Source organism: Vigna radiata, chromosome 4 (genome assembly GCF_000741045.1).
Source record: "Vigna radiata var. radiata cultivar VC1973A chromosome 4, Vradiata_ver6, whole genome shotgun sequence".
Taxonomy (NCBI): Eukaryota; Viridiplantae; Streptophyta; class Magnoliopsida; order Fabales; family Fabaceae; genus Vigna; species Vigna radiata.
Genome location: NC_028354.1, coordinates 15,898,850 through 15,921,242, shown reverse-complemented (window position 1 = coordinate 15,921,242; position 22,393 = coordinate 15,898,850). Strand labels below are relative to the sequence as shown.

Below are 22,393 nucleotides of genomic sequence, written 5' to 3'. Positions count from 1 at the left end.
GAACTCCCCTGTCATCAAGCTTTTTCCTCAGTTGTTCTGGAACATGTTTGTAACATAAAGAGCCAAAAAACTTCAAATGCTTAACATCTGGCTTCATTCCAGTCCAAGCCTCCTCTGGTGTGACACCATTTAGTCTCTTTGTTGGAGACAAATTTAACACATAAACTGTTGTCATCACAGCCTTACCCCATAGGAAATTTGGTAGCCCCTTACTCTTCAACATACACCTGACCATGTTAAGAACGGTTCTGTTTTTCCTCTCTGCTGCCCATTGTGTTGAGGCATGTAGGGAGGAGTAACTTCATGAACAATTCCCTCCCTTTCACAGTATTATCTGAAATCAGTGGAGGTATACTCTCCTCCTCCACCTGTTCTCAAAACTTTCACTTTCTTCTCACACTGTTTTTCAACCATATTCTTAAACTTCTGGAATTGTTGCAGCACCTCTCCTTTCCTCTTCAATAGGTAGACCCAACACTTTCTGGTCCAATCGTCTATGAACAATAAAAAATACCTAATACCACCAGGTGTTTCTACCTACATAGGGCCACAAACATCTGAATATATCACTTTCAACTTCTCTGCAGATTTCTGGGGTAGGAACCTTTGAAAACTGCCACGGGTCTGCTTGCATTGAACACATTCTTTGCAGACAGTCCTTGGAATATCTACCTTTGGTAAGCCAATCACCATTTTTCCTTTGACTTAACATTGATAGATCCTGGAAATTCAGATGCCCAAATCTTAGATGCCACAACCATTCCTCTTCCCTTTCTGTTGCAGTAAAACAGTGATGATTTACTGCCTCCATCACTACTTTGAATGTCCTGTTTTGAGATAACTGGGCCTGCACAACCTCTTTACCACTTTGATCAAAAATACTGAGACAATTATCCTTCATTTTCATCTTGTATTTTTTCTGCAAGAGCTGTCCAAGACTAAGCAAATTAGTCTTCAATCCAGGTACATACAATACCTCTTCTATTATGACTTCTCTGTCATTCACCCCTCTTAAAACCACTCTGCCAGAGCCCTCTGCCTCCAGACTGCTGTTATCAGCAAATCTGATTTTTCCTTGCTCAACTTCCTTCATTTTCACAAACCAATCTTTTCTTCCGGTCATGTGGGTGGAGCACCCAGAATCTAGGTACCAAACAGTACTTTCTGGTGGTTTTTCATCAACCTGTGCCATTAACATCACTGCCTCTGAGTCAGACTCTTCCTCCTGGGCCAGATTTGCCCTCTCTTTGGGTTTATATTTGGCCCCTTCTCCATCCCAACACTCCTTGGCATAGTGGCCGTACTTCTGGCAGTTAAAACATTTAACCTTTTTCTTATCAAATTTCCATTCTCCTTCTCCCTTCTTTGATTTCTTGCCTTTTCCAATCTCACTAGACTCTTCTCCTTGCTGGTCCTGAGAGTCTTTGCCTTTCTTGCTACCTTTTCCCCCTTTCTTGAACCCCTTCTTACCTTTCCACTAATTTTTGGCTTGTAGGGCCTGCTCCTGGCACTGTCTACGCTCATTGAGGCGTAATTCATGGGCCTCTAATGAGTGAAGCAACTCCTCAATATCAATATTTTCTCTCCTTCGTGTTTCTTCAATCGCAGCCACCACATAATCAAATCTGGGGGTTAAAGTCCTAAGGATTTTACTTACTACATAATCCTCCATCATCTTGTCACCGCAAGTTCTCATCCTGTTCACCAACTCTTGTACTCTGTCAAAGTACTCAGTTACAGTCTCACTCTCCTCCATAATGAGAGTTTCAAACTGCCTCCTTAAAGCTACAACTTTATCTTTGCATTTATGTCTCCATCACCGTAGGTTTTCACCGAGATACTCCAAATATACATTAGAAATCTGGCCTTACTATTCAGTTTTTCTAGCATCTTGTGCTCCTTCTTCTGTTCTTGGGTTGCCTTTTCACTCAACTAAGGCACTCCATCTTCAATGACTTCTAACACGTCTTGAAAACCAAACACGACCCACATCTTGATCTTCCAGTTAGCAAATTGCTTACCATCAAACATAGGTAGTGGCCCCTGAATTCCTCCAACTCCAGCCATCTCTTCTTGCACCGATCTTGATGAATCTTGATCTGTTCTTAACCAAATAACGCTTCTCTCTGCACTTCCGGATTCACACACCTCCAGATATCAGCACAACACCCACTTCATGTACTTCCCCAGGAAAACGTCTATGCTCTGGATACCATATTCGAAAAAGCCCAAGGGTAGAAACGTAAAAGCCCTTCCAATATTACTTTCTGATGTTTAAAAGATAGGAACAAAACACGTGACAGAGAGAGAATGCACCGAGAATGGAAATGGTTGAGAGACTTAGAGAGAGAGACGCGAAACCAAGGTCTCTGCTAGGGTTCCACCCTTCTCCACCGATCACCAATAGAAGCTCACACCAGAGATGATGAAGACAAGTGTCAAAGATTGGAAAATACACGATAAGGTACTGAATAATACTCTCAACAATTTTATTCAACCTCAAAATGACTGAATACAAATGTAATTATACTAATCTGAGCTGTAACTGAAAAATATCTGTTTCGTTTATATTCTAACATCCCATTATCTACGTAATCGTGATTGACTAGTCCAACTTCTTTGCCTATGCCATATTTGGTAACCATCCTCCTTGCCAAACTAGTTGCTTGCTGAAGATCTGAGGATGCACCACCAATAAAAAAAAATTAAAACCGAACGGATGTGGGATATCTGTTTCGTGAGAGATGTGGTGGTGGGGGTGCAGTGTACGTGAGTAAATAATAAGTGAAGTAAAATTAGGGTTTTGAAATATATTAAAAATTTCGAAATGGTAAAAGTAAATATATTTTAACTGAAGGATAATTTTGAAAATTAAATAAATTGGGGAGGTGGAGGGAGCAACACCCAAATCTGAGTAAGGAAAATGGAGCTCTTTTTTAGGGTTTCTTCTTCAAATCTAATTAAGGAAAAGTGATTTGCCTCATTCCTCATCGAGTTTGCTGCCTTCTATCACTCTAACTTCGTGAACGGTGGAGCCAGAGAGTTTTGCGACGCCTTTGACCTATACGACCGCGACAAAAACGGAAGGACTCATCAAAACTGAGGAGCTCCACCTCGTGCTCAACCGCCTTGCCCCTAAGTGCTCCATCAGTGAACGCCGACGACGACAGATTCGTCAACTTTGAGGAGTTCAAGATGATGATGACAACCTCCAAGAACCGCGACACCACCAATGGCTTCGTCCATTAGTTTCAACCACCAATTCAAAATCTGAGACGTCTCTGGTGCCTACTTCTAGAGTACGATTTTTCTTTCTTTCATTCTGGTGAGTTGCTCCAATGAAACATTAGACATAGATCGAATCCGAATCATGGTGGAAGAAGGATGTCTAGAGCAGCCCGCGTGAACGAAGGAGCGAGCGGTTGGTGGAGGAGACAACTACTTCAAAACTAGGGTTTGTGAGTTATGATTCTGAATAAAAAGGAGAATGAACTCTTGGGCCAGAATTTGGGTTTGGTGAAAAACGGGTATCCGCGGATTGAAAAAAATCCAAGAATTTTATTTATGCGGATACCTGGTGGGTAGCGGGACGGGTGACGGGGATGATTTTTACATGCGGGTAGGGTTGCGAGTAGGCCCTATCTGTGTCCGACCCAACTCGTTGTTATCCCTAATACCACCACTATGTTTAGTTTCAAACCAATCATCATATTTTATATTATTTTTATGCAAAATCATGTAGTTGGACTATGAACATATAATTGAGTGTCATTAATGTTTTTTTTTTCAAAAACACAAACTTCAAATAATTTCAGTTTTATAAAATTATTTTGATTAAAGTTAAATGTAAGATAACATGACTTATTCATGAAATTTTTAATTAAAAAAGAGTTTACAATAAAATTTGAATTCAATGGTAATGTATTATGTAAAATAGATTTATGTTTCTGACCAAAATTTACTCAGAAATATATTAGTCTTATGTATATTAAGTTATTTATGTGAGTATCTGCTGATTAATGATCCTGATGATATGATTTGATCATTCTTGTAATGTTTCTATACGTAAATAGAACATCCCGTGAGATTGAAGTTGTGTGACGTTTAAGAGTTGTCAAGGGAAACTAGTTTGTGTTTATTGAGTTTTATTTTGATTTGGATAATACACATTGATTATGTAAAATTTGAGATTGAGATAAGTTAGTTGCTTATGTTCAATTATTGTTAGTGCTTGTATGTTTGGTTTTGGTTTAATGTGTGATTGAATGAGAGAATTATAACTTGAGGCATTAACCATATTGGTACCCATTAGAAATTTTTTTTTTGCAATTGTTTGAATTAATGAAAGTACCAATTTATTCAAATGAGCAAGCTAAACTCTCCCATTTTTGTCATGGCATTGAGTGGTATCAGTGAGACAATAGGCATCGTTCAAAATTTCAAATTCAAAGAGTTTTTTGTGCCTAAGCATTGGACGATGGTTTATACCGTTGCGTAGTACTTGGATAGTGGAACTATTACTTGGTTGTCGTTGGGCTAACACGTTCTTCACTAGGTGAAACCAAATTTAGATAGTGAACTAACTTTGTACTGTTGGGCACTACCTAGTACCATTAGGTGAAACTCTCCAATTTTAATCCAAATGGGTTATTGGGGTCTCAGCGTTGGGCATTAGTGTGGCACCGCTAGGCACTTTCATCATAGATAGCTCCAAGGACTCTAGTGTTAGGTCCAATATGGTTCTACTAGGCGCTCAACCCTTGTTAAACTAACGTTAGGCATGCCTTGTATATGGTTGGACGTCATTCTGAAATGTGTATTTTGTTATTTGTATTCCATTGTTTTGTGGTGTTGTTTGTTATTGTATCGGTGACATTATTTTAAAAGTGTTGGAACAAAGGTATGAATTAATGATAATGTAGGGATTTCCATGGAGGAAATAGTATTTAGTGTATGATTCACTAGGCTATGCATTGATGCAAGTATTTTTCCATCATGTGAAACTATCTTGAGCTCTACTAACCATTCATACTCATGTAAAGAAAGATGATTAGGTTGTGAGAGTGGCAGGAGATCCTGCCATAAGGAGGACTCCAAGGTTCTTATGATTATGCAAGGGACTAACCTTATGGGTGGTAGCTCGAGGGAGGACATTGTATATCGCCACAAGTGCACAACTTTACAAGTCTTACTCAATTTCACTTACTTGGATAAATTGACTCTAAAGGAGTTTGATTGTAAGTATGAAAGTGTATGGTAATGGTGATTAATTCTGACATGTTTATTAAATAACTTAGTACTATATGTATATGTTATCTCCTTTTTCAGCTAGCTTACCCTTTCTTTGGTTCTCTGTGATAGTTTTCCTATTGTGTGTTTTGGTTTTGCAATGATTGAAGTTACAGAAAAACACTAGAAATGTGGGTTTGAATAATGTTTTTAAATTATTTTTGTAACATTACGTTTAACGAATGAATGAGAATTAGTAGTGAAAGACATTTTTAGACGTTGGATTTTATAGGAATTGTTTAGAGGGATTTCACAAGAGGCAACATGTATAACTTTTAAACTCTCGTGATAGAGGAAAGTATAAGTTTCAAAAAGAATACTTTAAGTGCTCTACAATTGAATAAAGGTGTACTTGCTCACATTTTCTAATTCACATAACCAGCGTTTAGTGAATGTAGGAACATATAGTTTAAATGACTTGTTCATATGCTATCTAAAAAGACAAAAAGACATTTAGTAGAATAAATCAACATATACACAATTTTTATACTGGTTCACTCCAACTGAGCTATATCCAGTCTCTCATGAGAACTCTTAAGAGGTTTCATTTATCATTTTCAAGGATTACATGAGTTTGACCCACTCCTGGTATCCATAGATATCTGTCTAGTTGAGTTTCACTCACTCCTGGTTGTGCAATATTATTCACTACTCTTGGTATCCATCTGCCTAATACATTTGGTATATGTCTAGTTGAGTATTCTATCCAGTCTTGGCGCGTGAGTATTCTAACCACTTTTGGTACCTAAGTATTCTAGTCACTCCTGGCACTTGAGTATTCTTGATACTCCTGGCACCTGAGTATTCTAACCACTTCTGGAACCTGAATATTGTAGTCACTCCTAGAACCTGAGTATTATAGTCACTCTTGACTTTTGAGTATTTTAACCACTCTTAGCACCTGAGTATTCTAGCCACTCCTGACAACCCTGGACATTTGGTATCTTCCTGATATGATATCTAGTTGAGTATCACCCACTCATGGTTGCAAGTGTTTTAGTTATCTCCAGAACATACAACAAATCCACTATGAGATATTATAAGGTAAAGATGTTTAACTCTCAATGAGAGGATATGGTTATAATTACAATTTAACACTTGTAAAGTTAAAAACTTAGTTTAACTCCCATAGAGAGGATAAATATAATGATGTGCAGTCTTGTAACTTGGAGGTTGCTTCCTTTGTAGAAGAGCATCAGACGATGTAAGCTTGATTAGTAGCAACATTGATCTTATATCTTCATGCTTGTTCTTGCTCTTTATATCTTCTCTTTGGTGAGGTTGATTCTTCTTAAGTGGAGAAACTTCAAACGATGTAGATGTGAAGAGCAGTAAGACAAGTACTAGTTTTTTTTCATCTCGTCTCTTCTCTTTAATGAAGTTATATTCTCCTTGATTGAAGAGCTATAAACTATGTAAGCTTTGAGCAGTAGCTATGTTGAATATTCAACCAATTTTCATATGATTGCTCATTCTCTTCTCTATTCCTTACGGATGGAAGAGCATTAGACGATGTGTAGAGGCTTGGTGAGCAATATAATGAATATTCAAATTATGTTCTCTATCTCTTCTTCTCTTATTTTCAATATGCTCTTAACTTCATTTATTTATTTCATTTCAACCTCAACTGTTTCCACCTCTTTTTTTTTTTTTTTTTTCCTTTTTGCTCTTATCCCATCTTGGGCATCATGATCCATTCTTTTATTTTTCTGTTTTCATTGCTTCATCAAAATTCTCTCTTATTCAGATATTTATATAACCTTTTGAAGAGATGACCCTTGGATGCGGAGTTGACCCTTGTATAGACTTTCTTGTCTTGTCAGTGCTTTGTCATGTCTTAGTTGAAGTGCAACTTGTACGACATGTTAGAGTGAAAATTTATATTTAGATCATTTTCAAAATGTTCTTTTCTTCTCTCAACGTCTTTATCCACATATGCAATTGTTCTGATTAATCTATTGTGTAATTCTGATATACACATTAAACAAGGACAAAATATATAAGTATAATAACACTTTTATAATACATGCATTGAATGACATTAAATGTTCTAATCGTTTATGAACGTTATCTTGTATTATATGTTCAAAACATATTGTCATATTAATAATCTTACTTTTTCTTTAAAATTAAATATAAAAGTATTTTTTGTTTGAAGATAAAAAAATGTTTATTTAAAATAAAGTGTGATTTATTCGAAGTGAGTATAGTTTTTTTCTAAAACAAATGATTGAGATAAAAAAGACTTTTGCCCTTTCATACAGCTCTCTAGTTATACGCAATCAGTTTCAAGAAAACAAGTGATGTTTATTTCCATATTTTTTGTTCATTGTTTTTCTTGTTTTTATTTTCATTTATTTTGTATTTTGTGCATTAATATGGCTCTTCTTTTGGGGCGTCAACTTCATGCTAAAACTGCAAGCCGTCTTCCACGAACTTTTTTCTGCTTTCCTTTCTAAACCAATGGTTCCAAATTCGATTATCCACTCCTTTCACCTTTTTTTCTTCTTTTTCTTTATGCACCAATCACCACTCACCACATGATAATAAATATCAACCCATACATTTTATTTTCTTCAGCTTTATCAACACCAGTAAATTAAAAACAAAACAACAAAATCAATAAATATACATTTTTTTTTTCAATATAAAAATGGTTTTAATATAAATCATTACTATCTTTCATAGAGCTTTAATTTCACATTATTAAAAATCACACACTTCTGTTACAAAATTAAAAAAAAGTATTATTCTGTATAGCTTAAAAAGAAAGAATAATTAATATATTCTCAAGTTTCATTCTTGAAAAAATCGATGAATAATTTGATTCTAATCATACAATAATAGCATATTCATTTTTACCTTTTTTTTAATTTCTTTTGTACCTTACTTTTACAAATAAAAAAATCAGCATTTTGAACAAAATATTTTTTTAAATAATTATTAAAAATAAATATATTTATAATATATAAAGGATTTTTATTTCCAAAAACTAAAATTGATAAACTGAAAACCAACTTTTTTTTTCTTTTAATATTTAATTTTTCTCTAAGCAAACAAAATTTCGTGGGCTGTGACAGAGAAGCACTAGGTCACGTGGGAGTGAAAAATCATTTTACCTTTTTATCGTTTCGATAGAGAATATTATTACATGGTGTTGACGAAAAAAAGGCTGAGAAGTCAAAATTCGAGAGTTAAATAAACAGGAAAAAAAGGGCGTGGAAAAAGGAAACGGGGACTAATAGAGATAAACTAACGTGTGTTGTTGAAAACGCGGGGTCGAAAAAGCGAATAGCGTTGCAGTAACAGTAAGAGATGATTGGCGATGTATGATTGGTTGGTTTTTATTCTCTGTTCTCGTTTGTGGAGTGGAGAACAGAAGGCCATCACCTCCCTTGCTTTCTTTTCTCTCTTTCTTTTCATGAACTTTTTTTTTTTAATTTTTCATTAAAAGATTATTGATAATAATAATAATAATTATTATTATTATTCATATCGGTTTTATTTAACTGTTGTTGTTGGTGGGTGAACCGGTGAAGGGTGATCTTAGTTTAAGTGAGTGAGGGAGATGGAATGTGAAGAGTGAGTGACAGGGTGGTGATGATAGTATTATTATGCGTGTATGGAATTCGATGCCGCGATTCCCGTGTCCCGAGAGCACCTTCCTCAAGGTCCTTTGCTTTTTCTCCACACTTTTTTTTTTTCTTTGTCTTCTTCGATTGTGATGAATAGCGTTGTTTCAATCTCGTTCGTTCGATCACGAGCGTTTTCGTGATCCCTGTCGCCGCCGATGATCGACGATGGATGATCGTCGCGCTTGTTTTTCTCCATATTTCGTTGTTCTGAGGTCTGATTGCATGATTCTGAGATCTGAGGTGCTTCGTTACCTGTTTCTGTTTCTTTTATTTGTTTTGTAGACGTTAGGACTAGCTTGCAATTTTTTTTTCTTGGATTTCACTTCCCTGTCTTTGTGTTTTATGTTTGTGTTTATGTTCATGCAATTTGGTTGTTCTGCCTTTTGACTGGCAATAGAAACTGCAACCGGAGCTACTTTTTTTTTTCTAGTTCTCTTAAATTCAATTTAGTAATGAATGGAGTATGATTAAAGTTTAGATGTTGTGGAGTACTTTTGTGATAAATTGTTGTTACTGAACTGAACACTTTTGTAATAATTAATATATGTGCAATTTATGGAAACATTTATGTTTTTTTAATGAAAATTTTAAAACTTAATTAAACCCTTTTTCACTAATTTCTTTTTTAAAGGAACTAGTGTGCAGAAAGCATGGCAACTTTGAAAAATCCTCTGGCTTATAGCATTCACAAACGGATTTTTCCTGCGGCTTGGATAAAATTATCAGACTGTAGAAAGTGTTCTTGAAAGTTAAATTTCATTCATATTCAAAAGTGAAAGCTGAATTTGTATTACACTAATTAAAGTGACAAATGGAAATCTAGATTATAATGATGTCTCTTATGGAGAAATTGACTTGTTGATATCGTGTTATTTCAGATGCAATGTGGCAAATTAACTTAAGGTCAAGTGAAACAATGGAATCTGGACCTTATCCCGAGCATCCAGGAGAACCAGATTGTTCATATTACATTAGGACCGGCCTTTGTAGATTTGGAGCAACATGTAGATTTAATCATCCTCCTAACAGAAAGCTGGTATGATCCATGCAATGCTTTTGGACAAATTCTAATTATAAGTTAGTTGCATGTGTAAGCAGACCTAGAGGATAGACACACACACACTCACTTGGGTGAATATAACTTGCATTTGTGTCTGCCTTTGTTTTTCTTTACACATCCATGATCTTTTCACGATTAAATTTATTTAGCTGTTTTCACCTTTTTTAAAACAATTGTTGCTGGGTTGTTGATGGTCAAAATTATCTGGCTGTACTGTTGGTACTTTTCGTTTTGATCACACATTAACTAATTAGTATAGTTACCTGATAGTTTTTTCCTTTGAATAATATCAGGCTATTGCTGCTGCACGGATGAAAGGTGAATTCCCAGAAAGGATAGGACAGCCAGAATGCCAGGCATGTACTTGTTTCTCAATGAATGCATAAGGTGCTCATTGCTTGTTTATGTGCATGGTCTGTGATTTTTTAGGGTTGAATTTTATATGTTTTCAAATTATAGATATTGGACTCCATAGGTGCTTGGAATTTCTTGAGAGAATCCCTCTTAGATCCTCTGAATGTATACCTAAATCTGATTGCAATTCAAACCCCTAATACAAAATAGACCCTAAACTGTTGGGATAAGCGATAAGGATATGATCCATAAGGGACAGGTGATTTGGATCCTTCGTGAACATAGATGCAAGTTGATCATTACAGTACACAAATGAAATAGTGATATCCCTAGAATGAATCTTCTCTTGTATAAGTTGGCAGTCAACACTGGTGTGTTTGGTTAGCCCATGACTGGATACGAGTGCTTGAGAGATGCTGCTGGATTATGACTATATGTCTTTATTTTCTTCAACATAATCTCTTTCTGGAAGACCTCTTGATTATCTCTAGATCTGAATTACTGTAGCCCATTAGCTATCACATGGAAAGTGAAGGATTTGATTTGCAACAAAGAATATCTACAGCCCAGTCATGATGAGATGGAGTAGCTATCCTACTAACCTACATTATCACCATAAGTCTGCTGCTCATGATCAGAACCCCAACATTTAGATCCATAAGAGCATAGCACTTCAGTTTCTTATAAAAATATTGAAAGCATGTTTCTTTTGAAAAATGGAAATATCTCTAAATTTGGTTGTTTTAAACACTCTCAAGAATGGAGGTGGGGAAATGAGATCAAGCTGTCAACAAGTGCAGCACGTAGGCTATCCATTTACTGTACCTGTAGTCTCTGGAATTATTTATCCTGATTTATCTGAAACATGGTATATTTTGGGTTGGAAACTTGACAGTATTTTGAATTTTTTTTCTGTATTAAAATGTTTTTGCTTAAATTTGAGGTAGTTACTAGATCTTTATCAAACAATAGTGCACTTTAGCATTCATCTCTCTGATAATCATTTAAACAATTTACTAGTTAAAGCACACTTTTTCATTTTAAATTATTTGTTTGTGTTAATAACTATAATTCTATGTAATTATGTTATTTACAACCTTTATCTTTTTTTGCTCATCTTGATCATTCATATCTCCATGAGTTATAATGACTTCATATCAAACTATAAACTATTTTTTTGAATGATTTTCTTATGAGAAAAAAGACTATATACGGACAGGGTAAAATAATTTTACATTATCATCAATTACAAACCACCATATGTGGAAAGTTCGTTGATCTTTACAAGAACTTCCTTAAAAATCATAGCCATATAGATTTGTGATTGGATAACAATGTAAAACTGTTTCAGGCTGTCAATCCACAGCCATTAATCTCTTTTCTTATTTGATTTTACAATTTATGGTCTTTGTGGGTATTATCAATGCCAGCATCAACCTTCTACTATTAAGAATATTACAAATCCTTATTCCCTTTTTTATGCTTTCCAGTACTATTTAAAGACAGGAACTTGCAAATTTGGAGCCACATGCAGGTTTCATCATCCTAGAGACAAGGCTGGGATTGCTGGAAGAGTTGCCTTGAACATTTTAGGCTATCCTCTCCGCCCAGTTAGTATTGAATATTTACCTCTTATTTATATCTTAGATACAGCTAAGGAAGTATGTGTTTGTTAACTGTGGTCTTTCTTATTGATTATTAGTTTGATTTATAGCATAATTAAATTGCCTGGCACACTTTTAGACTCAAAAAGTTTTAATTCAGATGCTGCTTCTTTCTATTCAGTATATGATAGAATACCAATTGATAAAAGTAGTAAAATATAATATTGAACACTGAAATCACACACAATACAGCAATACACATACTGTCCCACAGACAGCACTTATAATACAGCAATAAACTTGCTGCTCCCAGAGATAAAAGTCTTCTATGAAGATTATTCTTTGTCCACAAGCTACAGCTAACTTCATGCTGCTTAACTGCATGACATACTATAAGATATACAGTCCTTATACATAATTACTGGCAATTATTTTATGCAAATGACTCTCATAAGTTCATAACAACCCCTAATTCTCAGTTTCCATCAGCATACATTTTCTAAATTGTGGTGGCCTTGCATACTTCTATTTTATGTCTAACTTGGAAGTTTTGATTGGTTGTTGATGTTAGTTCTATATTTTCTTTGTTTCTTGTTGATACAGAATGACCCTAAACAGATAATTGCTCTATTTAAAATCTGACACCTGATTGTTTGGTGGTGTTGTTGATTTTAATAGTTAATTCTGTATTTTTAATTCTTGCTGATGCAGAATGAGCCTGACTGTGCTTATTATTTAAGAACTGGACAATGTAAATTTGGGAACACTTGCAAATTTCACCATCCCCAACCAAACAATATGGTGCTTTCCATGAGAAGTTCTCCTGTTTATCCTAGTGTCCAATCTCCAACTACACCAGGTCAGCAGTCTTACGCTACAGGAATTACAAATTGGCCCAGTTCATCATATATTCCTAGCCCTCGTTGGCAAAGTCCTTCAAGTTATGCTCCTTTAATTCTACCTCAGGGAATGGTTTCAGTTCCTGGCTGGAGTGCATACAGTGTAAGCTCGTCCATTCTTTTACAAGGAAGAAATAGAATGGTGTGATATTCTATGCTTGTGACAAATTGAAAGCCACTTTTGACAGGAAGAGAGTGTTTTAAGTTAAAAATGGTTTTTTTTTTTTTTTTTTTTTCGTTTTCTATAAAGCCATTCACGTGCTTTAATCTAATGTCTGAGGTTTTGGGAACTTCGTTCATGATGACATGGTACACGTTGTAGTTTAGAGTTAAATTCTTGTTATCCTATAAATATAAGTTAAAACAGAGAGTGAGTTTATGCTTAACTCAATCTCAAAAAAAACCAATTTGGTAAGGAAATGTTTGTATCTCACTTATATTATAATTTGACCTTATCCCTAGTTGATGTGAGATCTTTTAGACATCTCTTCATGACAAGAATTGGTCATCTTTAATGTGGGAATAAATATTTATGCATGGTTCAATAGGTGTCCAATTGCCAATGGTGTGATAGTCCCATCAGGTCTTGCTAGGACAGTTTTTTTGGATTTTATATGCTCTGATAAAATTTTAGAAAGTGTGGATTATGCCTAACTTAGCCTCACAAAGTTGGTATGGTAAAGTGAAGTTTGCACATCACTTATATATATATATATATATATATATATATTATGATTTGATCTTATTTTTAGTGGATGTTAGATCTTTAATACTTTAAACCCAAACTACTCATGTGTGACATGGATTTTAGATCTTCTCCCTCTAGTCCTTATTATAAGGGATATTGATGGTCTTTTTTACAAGGCATTTTATAGTTTCTATATATAATATTAAACTTCTTTTTCTTGTTTCCTCCTATTAAATATTATGAGTAGGTGTGTTTTTTTGATAGTAAATATTGACAAAGGAATTTTGAAAAGCTATTAACGATGGGGATAAATTCGATATATTCATATTTAAATAATCAACAAAGTGAGCTAAATTGATTACTTTTATTTGTCTCTGTGATTCTTTTAAAAGGTGTTTTATATTAAGCATGTGAGGGAGTACAACCATTCTGGTGCTTTAACCTTACAACTTAAACCTTTCAGAGAGTTGGTTCGTTGCACCATTCATATTTCCTTAAGATTTTCATTTGCCTTTCTGAAGGGCCATTTGACTCTGGCAGTTAATTTTATTAGGCTATTAGGATATATTCCCATCCAATGTTCTTGTCTATTGAGGTATTTTTGTTATGGAAAATTGATCTGGTAACTTGTTGGAGAGAAATTTTATTGCATTTATTTTTCAAATAATACATTGGTGTCGTCTATCAGATTTTATAATGAACAACTATTAATACATGCCTCATGGCAGATACGTACTGAGCTTTTTTTATTGATCTTGCTGTTACTAGTATGTACCAACATCCTGATTAAACATTCATTTTTTCCAGGGTCAAATGGGATCAGATAGTTCACAACAAACAATGGGAAATGGCCAAAGCTATGGAACCAATCGGCAAAGTGAACCAACCAATGCAGGATCCCAGGGAGCATATTCTCAATTCCGCTCTGGCTCTGTTCCTGTAGGTTTCTATGCGTTGCAGAGGGAGAACATATTTCCTGAGAGACCTGATCAACCAGAATGTCAATTTTACATGAAGACTGGAGATTGCAAGTTTGGTGCAGTCTGTCGTTTCCATCATCCACGTGAAAGGATGATTCCTGCTCCTGACTGTGTTTTGAGTCCTATAGGCCTTCCTTTACGTCCTGTGAGTTGAACTCCTGCTTTTGGATTCTACATGTCAAGTTTATATTTCATTGAGATAGATTATTTTTTTCACCTAAATATACACTTATGATAGTTCTCATAGATTGTGTCTAGTAAGGACTCGAATAAGAACTAGTTAAATTGGCTTGTAGCTTATTTCATTTACTACTTATTTCTTTAGTATTTAAAACTTTCCATTATTTGAATTTAAATGATCTAATTCTAGCTCGTTTATAGATAGACAATTTGACATTACACATTTGAGGGACTATATGCAGGAATTTTAGGAGCCTGTGCTAGAAACATGGGTCCTTCGATTTAGGGTTTACATATATATATATATATATATATATATATATATATATATATATATATATATATATATATATATATATATATATATATGATGACTAAATCAATTTAGGAGTTAAAGTGAGAAAAATTGTAATTTGTAAGCCAAAGTGTTGCATATTTAAACCATTTAAGGAAGACAGTTATTCCTTTTGGTGTTCTGTCTTTGTAATAAATTTTGTGGGTTTTCATAACACGTCTCTTCTTAGGCCACTAACTGGTTTCAAAAGTTATCTGACATAGGAGAACATGATCTCAGCAAGAGAAGTATAACTTGCTAGCAATCATAAAATGGTTTAAAATAAACATTTCTATCATGACGTGTGATAGATCCCCCCACCAGTGAAAATGTGTTCAGTTCGGAAGATATAACATGAGAAGCTGGGGATATGCTCCCTAACTAAGGGCAGGGACTTTGGGGACTGACTAATATCCTATGGGCCTGGATCTCATGTTGGAGAAAGGGAAAGGGAAGAGGAAATGCAGGATTACATGGTATCAGTTTCTGTCAGGTTTCTATTGTTTGCTATCGACATTTTCATGAAATGAAAGAATCCAAAATCCAAATCACTCTATGTTGGAAATGGAGTATTTTTATATTTAAATATTAATTAGTATGTCTCAGTTCCATACATCCTCCTATAAATGGTTTAAATCATAATAGATGAGAAGCCCTATTGTTGAATCATGCGAGAGCATTTATAGATGTTTGTATCAACATAGATAGCAATTGTAAGTGCAACAATAATCTGAAGCCAACTTAATGATTTGCAATTGTACAAGTGAAGAAAAGAGAAGATGAAAATTCTTGAACTTGGCTAGCCCTAACTCTAGTCCAAAAGTTATTGAAGGCTTAAACCGTTATAGGCCCTACTTTGGCCATATATTGGGAGAGCTGCATGGTCAGGTAGGTTGCAATGGGAAATTCACAAGGTTAGGTGGATTTTTATTCAGTTGATGGTGATCCAATATATAATCTTTGATAGATTATGATATCATCTTAATTTTAGGCTGGATATAACTCAACTTCAAAATTTAACTTTTGAGGTGAGGGTTGTATATGCTTTACCTTTGCATATATGTAGTCAATTTGGGATCTCAACGAAAATATTATCAATATGAATTATTTCAAGTGTGTAATTCCCCTTTCATGTCAAAATCAAATTGTGATATTTGATGGCATTGGTGTTGATTCCTGTGCTTAGCATCAATATGAATTATTTCATGTGTGTGATTCCCTTTTCATGTCTAAATCAAATTGTGATATTTGATGGCATTGGTGTTGCTTCCTGTGCTTAGCATACCATTCCCAAAATTGTGTCTGATGTTACTTCTTTCAACTGTGTGAAATGCATTAAAGTATTTTAACTAGATTTATGATTATTTGTTGATTGGAGAGAGAATATATGCAATTATTTATCACAGTATTCTCTTCACATGGATTTGATCTTTTTATTGAATTGGTGCATGCTAATAGAGGTTGTGTTCTATTTTCGTGCAGGGAGAGCCTCTTTGTGTCTTCTATTCACGGTATGGCATATGCAAATTTGGTCCAAGTTGCAAGTTTGATCACCCAATGGGAGTCTTTACCTATAACATATCTGCATCACCTTCAGCTGATGCCCCAGGGCGGCGAATGTTAGGTTCTTCATCAGGAACTTCTGCATTAAATTTATCATCAGAAGGACTTGTTGAGTCAGGCTCAGCAAATCCAAGGAGGCTTTCATTATCAGAGACCAGACAGATTCCTTCTGGTGATGATAACATTGATGAAGAGGGATAATGATGTCTCTTGGAAATGGGTTACTTGCTTTTTAAAATTTTTTTCAGGGGAGAAAAGGGTAATCTGTAAATTGATTTTCCCATTGCTGAAGGTGTACAGACTACAGAGTTCATGTGAAGCTGATTCTATCAACGTGCTATTTAATGCCGTTGACGGATTCAGTTGTTCTGAATTTCATGCTGTCACATTGTATAAATTTTACAAATATTTGTCACATTTGGTGGAAACCAAATGTGAACATTTCTTCAGTCCTTAAGTCAGTCTATATATTTAATGTTTTCCCAATATGTAAAAAGTGTTTTTCTGAAAATCTGTAATGATCAATATTTGGCTCCTGTGTCAATCTTTCTTTGGTGCAGGTTTGAAATTCAGTGCAAAGACTATTCTATATGCGGTCTACTGTGCATAATAGAAATCTTTTTCAACAGCAAACCAACAGTATGATCAATATCCTTTTTTTTTTTTCACATTTTTTGTATATTTTTAGTGTGCATACACATATTTTTTTCACACTCTAATCAGAATAGAAGAGCATTCTAATGAAGTCTTAATTGCTGTATGGCTGCATATTTTCTTCAGTCAAAATAAAGGCAACTGTTCTAAAATTTTATCTGTACCTTTACTTTCCCATGATATATCTATTCTTTTTGCAATGATTGATAACTTTGTGGGTGGCAGAGGCCCGCTAATTTATGCTGTTTTGCAGATGCCAAGCCTCAGCGCCAATGTGACTTCTGTTCAGGCTACAAAATACTTAACTTAATGTTTCAATTAATTTTGGTGGGTGGATGGTCCTTTCTGGCTTGGAGTCCGATTATCATCAGTTCACATGCAATGCAATAACTAAATCATGGTCGGCAGTTTATTAGAAGCATCATTTCAGTGGCTGTATATACATGTATTTGATGTGTTGCTCGCTGATTCTAGTATGTCTTATCAATATGCTTACACAGGTACTGCGTCCATTCTTTCTCCTTTTATTTACTTAAACAACGAAACGGTCTAATGATCATTGTCACGAAATGCTCTTTTTTGCAGTCCTGTACTATAACCCAAATCTGTAGAAGCGTGTTTCACTGCTCTAGTGTGCTAGTTTTCTGAATCTGAAAAGAATAAGGAAGTGCTTTCACTATTTTTTAAAACTCCAGTTTTTCGAAAAATATGAAAATTAAAGAACTTATTTTATCAACTGGTTTTAAAAGTGTATTTGTTCTGCATTCCTGTTGTGATTTCGCTTTGAGCTAGAAGTTAATAGTTACCTTTCATATTTTTTGGTGGAATGTACGTGATTTTTGGCTTGTGATGAGTTTTCAGACGTGAAAGCTAATAATACTAGAAGTTTCAGATTTACATGTCCCGGATGCACGATTTTACCTGCCTGTGGACATTGAACCAAACAGGTTATTATGAGTCAATTTGCATTTTCAAGTTTCATTGGTTAACAATAGTCCATAGAAATATGCAAGGCTTGTATGGCATACATCCTTTTTGTAGTTGGATGACGAGTCATTTGGGCTAAAATCTGAACTGATCATATTTCTTTTTCCTTCTAACGATTCAGATTGGATTTTTCTTTTGAGGTAAAATATTATTAAAAGTTTCAACCGTTGATAACACTAAACAGATGCCACGTATTAACTTCCTAAAGCAACAGGATAAGTAAATACGATAGATAACTTATTTGCTGTAAGTATTTTTGTCATTGTCACACTCTAAACCATTCTGTTTTGCCTCTAATTTTGTGCGTGCACGAATTTAAAGCTGTGTATGTCCTAAGGAATAAATCAGTTACTCTTTCTCCCTTTTCTATATTTGGTGACATGTGAATACGGAAGCCCTATTAATGAAATACACTCAAAAAGTGGAAAAAAAAAATGGAAAGTTGATGCTCAAACAAAAACTTTTACAAATACAAAAAAGGTGTTCGGGAAATTTTATTCATTATGAATACTTTATGCAAGTCAAAAAGTTTCTACTTTTCCTTAATGTATCGTGACTACTTTATGATTTTTTTTTGTCTGTTATATTTTATCATATACAATAAAATCGAGCAAAGGCGCACATAATGCGTTTCTCATTAATATAAAGTAAAAAATTTTCAAACTGAGTAGTTGAGAGGTTTGTGAAATGTTGAAAATTCAAAGTCATGTGAAAGCGTATATACAGCAAGGCCTTCTAGATAGAATTTATTCTTAGTTAAAAGGTGTACAAAATTTTGAGATTAAAATGATCATTTAAAGGTCTAATGTTATTTTTTATCCATTCGCGAATGCATACTTTTGTTAAGTAAAAAATTGTAATGGTACATTTGATCCTCAAGTTTTTCAAAATTAAAGGATTTTGATCTATTATTAATATATATTTAATTACTAACAAGTTTTACATGTGTACGTTAATTACTTGTTCACATAAAATATAACAATAAAAGTTAGTTTTAACTTCACTTATTCTAATAACCATGTTGTCGAATACTATTAATATTAGATAATATATTTTCAGTGTATAAAAATTGTTTAATTTAAAAAAAAAAACTGAAGGATTTAAGGTATAATTAAATTTTTATTAAGATCAAAATAATAAATCTGTAGAATTATAAAGACTAGAAGTAGTTTTTTTTTTTAAATATTAGATTATTATTCGTTGTAATTTTTCCTTGTTGTGTGGAAAGGGAAGTAAGGAAGGAAAAGAGACTGGAAAGTGAAATTATTTGGATGGAGTGAAAGTGACTAGAATTAATGAAAAACTTGCGGTAGGTTTGACTTATAGGAAAAATTTTAAATTAATTATATAATATCATAAATTATAAAAGTATTATTGATTTAATTTAAAAAATGGATGTTAACTAACATTTAAAAATAATTAATTTTTAATTAATTTTAAAATTGTAAATAAATTTACATATTTTAATTGAGTTTTTATTAAAATTCTTTGGATACGTTAAGAATATAAATTTTTTATGTGTTTTAAGTTGAATGTTTCGGTTAACAAAATGTAATATTTCGACATCTTACTTATTTCAATGTTTTAAAATATGTGATGTTTTTATTTTCGTTAATATAGAAATGATACTGAAAATAATATAAAATAAAAAATGATTCTTATATTATATTTGTTATATTCAGATGATCATCTTCATTAAAGTATTGTTTGCGTTATTGGTTTGTTATTTAACACATTTTTAATGAAAATAATAAAAATTAGTATGATATTTAATTAATTACAATATTATTTTATATTAATAAAATAACTTTACATCTTTTTTTAACATGTGAAAATAAAAATAGTGATTATGTTACAAAGTAAACAAGACAATGTAATTGAAAAATATAAAAATATTGAATACTCTATAAATCAGAAAAATGTAATACGAATTATATTAAAAGCATTAAAAAATAAATTATATATATATACGTATGTATTTATTGTAAATGATCGAACTCACCATTTTATAATCCCTACCAATTAGCAAAAGACCATGTTATAGAAACAATCATTCCCAATGTTACGTGACCCTCTATGCCAGTGCCAAATTGCATGCTCTGGAACTCAAAATCCATGGAGATGAGAATATCTTTGTGAAGACCCGTATGGTTGATGCAGATATAGATATAGTGCTTCTGTTCAACCCAATAAATATATTCAGGTCCACACTAATGTTTTTTGTTCTGTTTCTTTATTACAGCACCGAGGACACTTATTTTACTGCAAAATGCTTTCTCCTTTTAAAAATTCCTGCTTTTATTAGGTTTACAGACATTCACACATTTGGGTAGAAGAAAAACCAGAAGGAGTTTACACTTAACGTCACTGAGGTGGAGAGAGAATTTGTTTCATATTCACAGTTAAATAATCTCACAGTTTCTCTCTCACTTTCTCTGTTTTTCTTGTGTTCTCTTTACCTCTTCAGACCAAAAGGGACACTGCCTGTGCTGTGGCCTCTGTTTTCAAGGGAAACCCTTGTTCTTGTTCTTGTTCCTGTCCTTGCCTTTTTTTTTTTTTTCTAGCACCATCTTCCAACTTCCAACACATAATTACTTTTTTTTTTCAGTATTCTTAGTCTCTGCTCTTCCCTTGTGCAATCTGCAAAACCAGCTATTCTGTTTAGTTATCAAACCAAGCCCAAGCTCAAATATTATTTTTTATACGTATAAATAGGCACCAAACATACATTTATGATACACCAAAGTGAAGCTTGGCCACTCAAGACAAGATTATCACCGGCCCCTTTCCATTCACAAACCTAAGAGCAAGAAGCCCTGTCACTGACCAACTAGCCAACCAACCATGATGCCTGTTCATGGCCTCATCATCTCCCTCATTTTTGTGTCCATTTTAGCCAATGAGGCAAGCTTGGTCCAAGTGAGTCTTCTCTCTCTCTCTCTCTCTCTCTCTCTCTCTCTCTCTCTCTCCCTTTCTCTCTATATATATCTCTCTATTTCACACACAAAATTAAAAGTTTTCATTTTTTTCAATTGGGTTCTTCGATCCATCTGCTTTCCTTGGTTCCCCCTTGTACTCTTTCCTGTGAATTTTCTCTTGGGTAGTGCTGTAAATTGAAAAAGATTGTTTTTTTATGATTAGGCGACAAATGGGTCATTTCCAATGGTGCCCTTGATGGAGGCTGGGAAGATGGAGATGATGATGATGATGAATGAGAGCAGAAGGAAACTAGGAAGCTTCCAGATATGTGCCTTGTGCACCTGCTGTGGTGGAGCAAAAGGGGTTTGCTTGCCCTCTCCTTGTTGCTACGCCATCAATTGCAACATTCCTCATAGACCTTTTGGCTTCTGCTCATTCACACCCAAGACCTGTAATTGCTTTGGATGCCATCTTTAGTCTCCCTATATAGTCTTATAATAATAATTTGAAAAAAGAAAAATTGAGGGTATCTTTAGTTAATTCTGCTGCAAGTGTGAATGGGAAAGTGAAGTGAAGAAGAATATCTGTTCTTGGTTAGTTTGTTTATTACTATTAGTTATAATTATCATTTTGGGATTGTTATTTCCAGGAATTCTTTTTGCTTTCTGCTGTGCTCACTGGGATTTGTTAGAGGTGCCTGGAGATATAGCACATTGTCTGATTTGTCAGAATAGCAATATATGATATAATTATATGTAGTACATGGGGAATCAAGAAGACGTTGTCCCTTTATGTGGAGATACTGGGGTTCATGATAATTTTTCACTTTTTTGAATGATTATAGTAATGCAAGTGCTCAGTGAGGCTGTCGTTTGGCCAGGACCATGATTCAACTTTACAATTTATTCTCATTTTGTTTACACGACTTGTGCTTTCCTTCTTTGTTTCATTTGTTTATTTTAACGATAAGATGTTCCAATGCAGATTGCACTATTGAGAGCTTTTTTAATTCAATATTATAATGCTGATTTCTCGTATCTACCAGTAGTGTTTTTCTGCTTCAACTACACCCTTTCTTCACCCTGCAATTACCTTCACTACCCCCATAGTATCTTTGCATCATATTATATCACTAAGACTTCAACAAACATAAACTCTCATTAAAAAATGTTCTTGTTCAACTAATCTGAAATCGTTATTAGTATGACTTTTGAGACAGTTATTATAAAAAACAGCATGACGGAATG

At 34.0% G+C, this 22,393-nt stretch overlaps 2 protein-coding genes across 7 annotated transcripts; both read left to right on the top strand.

Moving 5' to 3' along the window:
* The first annotated feature begins 8,506 nt into the window (after positions 1–8,506).
* LOC106759230 (zinc finger CCCH domain-containing protein ZFN-like) lies at positions 8,507–18,653 on the top strand. 6 transcript variants are annotated; one of them, XR_002667579.1, is made up of 9 exons: positions 8,507–8,960; positions 9,803–9,960; positions 10,278–10,340; positions 11,829–11,948; positions 12,654–12,944; positions 14,337–14,654; positions 16,506–17,225; positions 17,494–17,740; positions 17,826–18,651. XR_002667579.1 is itself a non-coding variant. In XM_022779937.1 (7 exons), exons 1-7 carry the CDS (start codon positions 8,912–8,914, stop codon positions 16,785–16,787), a joined length of 1,281 nt encoding a protein of 426 aa, XP_022635658.1. In that variant the 5' UTR covers positions 8,507–8,911; the 3' UTR covers positions 16,788–18,653. The 6 variants fall into 6 exon arrangements, 1 of the variants encoding a protein (XP_022635658.1); XR_002667580.1 differs by having other exon boundaries at positions 18,102–18,649; XR_002667578.1 differs by having other exon boundaries at positions 17,494–18,651.
* Positions 18,654–20,463: 1,810 nt separating this feature from the next.
* On the top strand, positions 20,464–22,174 carry LOC106758687. The gene is made up of 2 exons (XM_014641643.2): positions 20,464–21,146; positions 21,369–22,174. Exons 1-2 carry the CDS (start codon positions 21,072–21,074, stop codon positions 21,621–21,623), a joined length of 330 nt encoding a protein of 109 aa, XP_014497129.1. The 5' UTR covers positions 20,464–21,071; the 3' UTR covers positions 21,624–22,174.
* The last annotated feature ends 219 nt before the right edge of the window (positions 22,175–22,393 follow it).